Source organism: Halyomorpha halys, unplaced genomic scaffold (genome assembly GCF_000696795.3).
Source record: "Halyomorpha halys isolate HHAL.00 unplaced genomic scaffold, Hhal_1.1 Scaffold356.1, whole genome shotgun sequence".
Classification (NCBI taxonomy): Eukaryota; Metazoa; Arthropoda; class Insecta; order Hemiptera; family Pentatomidae; genus Halyomorpha; species Halyomorpha halys.
This window is the reverse complement of record NW_027111799.1, coordinates 275,604-282,252: the sequence shown is the minus strand read 5'-3', so window position 1 is coordinate 282,252 and position 6,649 is coordinate 275,604. Positions and strand designations below refer to the sequence as shown.

The window sequence follows — 6,649 nt, the reverse complement described above, 5'->3', positions numbered from 1 at the left end:
ATATTATCAATTATTTTTTTCAAATTAAGTATAAACAAAAAATTATAAAACTTAGTACATAATAAAAACCTTATTTTTCCTTGAGAAGCACAAGGTCCTTGAAGCTTCACTTCTAGTCTGAGTCATATAATTTATGTTATGATACTTTCTCTAGGTGAAGTTGTATAGATAAGGAATAGCATATTTTTATAATTATCTAATTGGTGTTTCAATAGGGAAAAATACATTGGAAAAAATTGTTAAAGAGAAATAGTTTATCTTATTCAATTAGATATACGTGTACTATTTTCAACTTTAATTATGAATTCATTTAATCATATTAAATATTTAAAAAATGCTTAATTATAATCCTCATTGAAAATTTGCTTTTTATAGTTTCTGCACATCAATGGACAATCATAATGTATAGTAATGGTACTAATTGTGTTATTTATTTAACAATAAATAAATAAACTATGATTGTGTCAAAAACAGAACTACCTGTCAAGCTTAGGATGAGATCATGGACAATAATTGATTGCGAGGATATTAAGCTGTAAATCCTCTGGACACCAGGTGGGGCCCACTCGGACTCGCTGGCTCAGTGTATTATTTTTCATTCTCATATAATCAAAGATATATTTATATAACTCCATTAGATTTTTCCTTATACTATCTGTGATGAATTACATTGTCGATATGGGAAAATTCTCAGTATATGATTTATGATTATTTTTTTCCCTCTTAAGAACCATGGTTGGGGTACCTCAGGAACCTACTTGATATTTTACATCAGTACGATTTCTGGTAAGACTTAATTTATTATTATTTTTATTTCCCCTCTACAATGCTCACAGAAATAAGTGAAATTAATATAGTCAAACAAAATTACGTTATTTGAAATGAATTATGTAATAAAAATTGCCTTTATCTTATTCTTGAAAACATTGTTTGATATTTGAGTACAAATTGCAAATAGATTTTCCATTTTATTTATTTATTTTTTGGTTAAATTTCTATTATTTTATTTTAATATCTTTTAGATTGCTTTAATTGTAGTTTATGTACTTTATAGTTTTAGATTTCAATGATTTAGCTTAATGTATTTTCAAACCAATATTTTTTAATAAGAAATACTTTAAAACTATTTTGTATTTCATTATTATTGTATTAATTCTATAATTTTATGAATAAGTGAGTTTAGATCTATTAAATCGAGAAATGCAGTATAAATTTGCAAAAATTTAAATGAAGTTCATAAAGCACATTTCTTTTTGAAGTTCATTCAGCACAATTCTTTTTTCACCTGGTATTGGGAGGATTAAATAAAACAAGTTACTCTAGATAGAGGCTTTGCTACTTCAATCACACTGCCTTCTGTAGTTTATCCAGAGGCTGAAAACTTCACAATCTACCCAGTGGCATCAATGTTCTTGTGTCTACTGAATATATTCTTTGCTATGAAGGAGCTAAGAATGTTACTCATCGAAACATATGTCAAAAGCCATAAGTCCTTGAACTAAAAGAACAGTGAATCTTTTTTTACTGGTTTGATTAACCAGATGCCAAATGGTTGAGTATTAGATGAAAACAAAAATTGTATATACAAATAGTTTTCCAAATTGTTCAAAAAAAAAATATAACATTAAAAAGTTATTATTAAAAGTATTTCATAGTATAGTCTGCAAAATAACATAAACAAAAACAAAAAAAAATATTAAAGTACATAAAATAAATATAAATACAAAAAAAATTATAATGGTGATCTAATAAATGTATATGTATTTATATATCCTCATATACAAGTACATAATGAAAAACCCATTATATTAATTAATAAGTGCTTTAAATAAATAAGCATCTGAACAAAAATAATACATAGGGATTTAATAGAGTTGAGATTCGCAACAATATGTTCAAAATAATCCATTTTGTTACAGTTTCTTAAAAAGAAAGAAACAATATTACTTCAAAAAATAATCACTAGAAGAACATCTCTTAAAAAGACAGATGATTGAAAAGTTGACAGATTACTGAATGTATCATTAGTGAACAAAATGTTTTTAAAATTTAAAATATATTAAAAATAAAGAAATAAAAAAGAGTGTTGAATTCAGAAAATACAGCCAAGTATGTTTGTAACAGTTTATCAATTTTTTTTGTTGTAATTATTCATACATAGATACAATATATTTCATTGTAATGGTGTCCAAGGATTTTCTGCTTGGAAAATAATCAAGGATATTTCAAAATTCCCTTAATGTTTTAACACTAAACAATCATGACAATTGCTTTAGAAATAGTTTTTATATTGCAAATTTTGGCTTTCAATTCAATATTTTGTTTGTTAAAGTTGTACAAAAGTTATTTATTTGAATTTGTGTCCAGCAACTGCCAAATGCTTTTAATTTGATTTTCCTACATGCTTAGGCAGCTTCCAACACCGTTTCTTAACAAAATCAGAACTTATTAGAGATGTAAGTTTGTTTAGAAGCGTCTGGTAAGGGAAGTTCCACTGCATCACATTGCAACTTTTTTTTTTTTAATTAACTGCAATATTTATTTTGTAAGCAATATTGTTGCAATGATATTAAAAATTAATCACTGAAGGAAGATTTATTTTTTTAGAATAAATAATTTGAAGTTCTAATATCAAATTGTAACCAGTTCAGTAATATTTTTGTAATCATAAATACTTTTAGAATGGAATATTGATGACGAACGTACCCAGTGTAGTTGTGGATTTGGTCAGTGGATGAAGGTGTTTGGGCTTGGTCGAAAACGGAACTATCTGGAGGCGTTTGTTCCACTTGCGCCCTCAGTTGGGCCCGGTGGTACCGCACCTCGTCTTCAACCTTCTCTCTCTGCTTCTTAGACATTCGTCCAAATTTTACGGCTGTAACAAAAAAATCAATAAATAAATAAATTAAACTAATGAAATACTTTAAAAAATAAAATACAGTGAAAGTTCTATATAACCAACACCTATGGGAATAAGAATCATGTATGTTGTATAGTGAATATAAAATTAAGTTGAGAATTATGTACACATCACTTCTGCTGTGGTGTCTTGTAAGCCCCTCCCTCCCCCCCCCAAAAAAAATATGGTTGTTATAGAATTTAAAAAATCAAAAAAAAATCAACCCCTAATCCATCATTCTAGTGACATTTTATGTCAAGATTCGTTTTGAAAAATGTTTATATAATTTGTTTTCAGTGTTCAGAAATTCTTTCGAAATGTATTTAAATCAATATGTTAATTTTTTGATTATTTATTAAATCCAATAGAGAGTCAATATATGTGTGCCAAAGATGCACAAACAACTGTCAGTATTAGAAATATTTTTTTCTAAGAAAAATTACAAATTTTGATTAAAAAAAAATGAGTTTAGTATAATTAATAAATATTTGTAAAAAAATTGTTTAAAATAAGTCTTAGACAAAATATTCTTTAAAAAAACCTACAGATGTCTACTAGCACTCAAATTAAGGCTAGTTTAATGTGCTATAAACTAGTTTATGACATTCATCTTTGTAGGTTTAGTAGTTAGATATTTTCCAAAATAAATTCATAAAATGTTGTTTTATAGTTCTTCTGACAAAATATTTGATTTATGAAAATTATCTATAAGGAACTATTAGGCGTACAGATGTCTGCCAGCAATCAAATTAAAAAAAGGTTTTTAAATATTTATCTTCATAGAGGTAGTAGTTTTTATAATATTAGCATATCAAATTTTGTCCGAAAAATCAATTTATTTTAGCAAATATCTTAAAACTACTACTCCTGAAGATAAACGTCATCAACTACTTTATAGCAAATTGCATTATCTTTAATTTAAGTTTTAATAGACATCTGTACGTTTCATGGTTCCTGAGTTAAATATTTTCCACAATAAATTCACAAACTACTGATTTTTCAGCACATTATTTTAAATATTGCTTTTTAAACACCTATATCTCCTGATATATTGAAGTAAACAGCTCTGTTAGGGCTCGTAGTTTAGAAAATTTACTCTACTTTAAATGATGTTCTATTAGGTTTTCTAGCCATGTTGGTAGTTTTGAATATGGAGCTCCGAATTAAAATTTTTTTTTTTAAAGTTTTGAAATAGCCACCATTTCCCATTTACTATACTGGGCAGATTCATCGATTTTGACTAGTAATTATACGTAGTTTTAATTAAAGGAATAAAAAATTTGGAGTGAAATAACTGACTTTCTTTCTACCCAGCTCTTGTACTAACAAGTGATACGTAATATATTAGGTTATATGTTGCGACAGTTCTCTGTCAAGATGATTACATGTGGTGGTTGTTGTGCATTCGCATATAGATGATGAACTATCATACAAATCCTTAAAGCATGACAGTACTGCCACGACAGAATATAGTTTACACTATGGCAGTAGCTGTTACATTTACTAACACTGTCACTATGACATGGGCTTTTGAGTATCTAATTCCAATGCCACTAGAATTAACAGGAAAAACAACTGTTCTGCGATATTTACTTACGGTCGCGAACACGAGGCCGTCTCATTCGAAACAAATTCGATTTTCTTCAGTCACTTTTACCATTCTCTTGTCGACCCTGTCCTTCGAGTTCGATTATAAAGAAATCGATAAGAGTTCGTGAATTCAACGACCTGGAGTTGCCTGAAGATTGAATGACTATTCGATATCATATCATTTTACAGTACGTTCGTCAAAAAAATAAAAAATAATTTTAGTAATTAATTCAGATATCTACAAAATAAAAACGGCAGATTCTGAAAATCTATTTAAAAAAAATTAAATTTGTACCGCTACTGCCCATAAAGTGTCAGAGGTGCAGGACTTAGTAAGGAGGCGACTTGGTTAAAATCAAGCTCGACCACCAGATTTTAACCCAATTGAGGGTACCCATTTTATGGGGGTGGGTTGACCCCGGAGGATTCCCGAACCTTAGCCCTGTGGGCTCATGGCTAAAGTGAAAAATTAAATAACTATCTGCCACAGCCGGATTCGAACCCATGTCCTTAGAGTTAGTATAGTACAGTGAACCCTTTATAGATTTATATTCAATAATAAAGAATTAATTTATTATATGTCACAAGAAACAAAAATTTCTATGAATCTTTTTATGAAACCTTTAATTTTTATTATTGATTAATTTTCTATTTACATTCCGGAAGATATCCAGAGATTATATATGCATCACAAACTCTGCAGTTTGACTGAAGAATGGTGTCACATCTGGAGAATCAAAATAAATCCTAACAAATCCCATCAAAGGGATTAGATTAAAAGTGATCTTTACTGTCCATCGTAAACCTCTGCTCTCCTGTTGAACAGATTTGCTACTTAGGACTCCATCTTGGCAAGAGACTTACTTGGAATCCCCATATTATACTGAAACGACAAGAAACTGCTCGTTGATTCCGATTACTAAAACACCTACTTGACAAACGCTCCAAACTTCCTATTTACTATCAAAAACTGTTGTACACAACGACATTTAGACCAATTTGGACATATGGAATTGAGCTTTGGGGCTCCACAAAACTATCAAATCCTTACAATCCAAAATCCTCCGTAAAATACTCAATCCTCCTTATTACGCTACAAATAAATTCATCTGTCAAGACCTCAACATTCCATTCGTTGCAGATTTGGCCCGAAATAAATATACCTTCTTTCATTTCAAAATCCTTACCCACCCAAACCTATTAGTTCTTAATCTCTCATCATTAACAATCCCTGATAATCCTCCAAGGCGTCAGAACAGAAGATGACCATGAGATCTTCTAATTTAAAGCAATTATTTAAGTACCACTACTGGATGGTTCTTTTCCAAGATCATCATATATTCTGAAACCTTTATTACATTTACTTTATTTATTTATTTTTTTGAATAGTTGTAAATTTCAATAAATATATGCAGAGCTAATAAATCTTTTTTGTATTTAAGGTTTCGACCAATATTTTTTTTTAATATCATAATATTTGTCTTCGCAGTAATCTATTTCATATTTTTATCCTCAGATTTAATAATTATTACGGTTCTAATTAAAATCCTATTATTTACAAACAGATCCTTTAAAAATAATTCGCCCATTTATTTGTAACATTGGACTCAGTACTTTTGCATATTTCTATTTCAAAGACCAATCCAACAGATCTGACTTTCATTATCGACGAAGTTTAGAAAGGAAATCACTATTCTAAGACCTATAATTTTGCAGCGATATTGTATCACTTAATAGTCTCAGATTTCGCTTTTGATTGATATGAAAAAACACGATATTATAACTTTAGAAATAATAGTAATTACTCAAGGCATAGAACCTGTTTGTGAATTTCCTACTAGGATGGGCGTACGGTAGTTTTCCAGTCAGTCGGTTCGACCTCAGTCAAAGGAAGTCTTGGGAAACTCGCCTTACGCTACGAGGTCTTAACTTACATTCAGAAAAAAAAAATTCAATGCTACCTTGTGTTCTTTGAAATAATTTATGAAAGAGGAAAATTAATCTTTTTAATATTAATATTATTTTAAGAAGTAATATGTATTTCAAAAGACTGAATACTGTGAGAGAAATATTTAAAAAAAAAATTATTGATATTTACAACTGTAAGAGACTGAATACTGTGAGAGAAATATTTAAAAAAAAAATTATTGATATTTACAA

At 28.8% G+C, this 6,649-nt stretch overlaps 1 protein-coding gene across 1 annotated transcript in view; it reads right to left on the bottom strand.

The window, feature by feature from the left end:
• Hr3 (Hormone receptor 3) overlaps positions 1 to 6,649 on the bottom strand; it is a gene marked incomplete at its 3' end in the record, with an annotated part of 109,308 nt that overhangs the window by 19,342 nt on the left and 83,317 nt on the right. Inside the window, 1 exon segment of the mRNA XM_067049782.1 lies at positions 2,707 to 2,875. Within this exon segment, the coding sequence (XP_066905883.1) occupies positions 2,707 to 2,875 (169 nt within the window).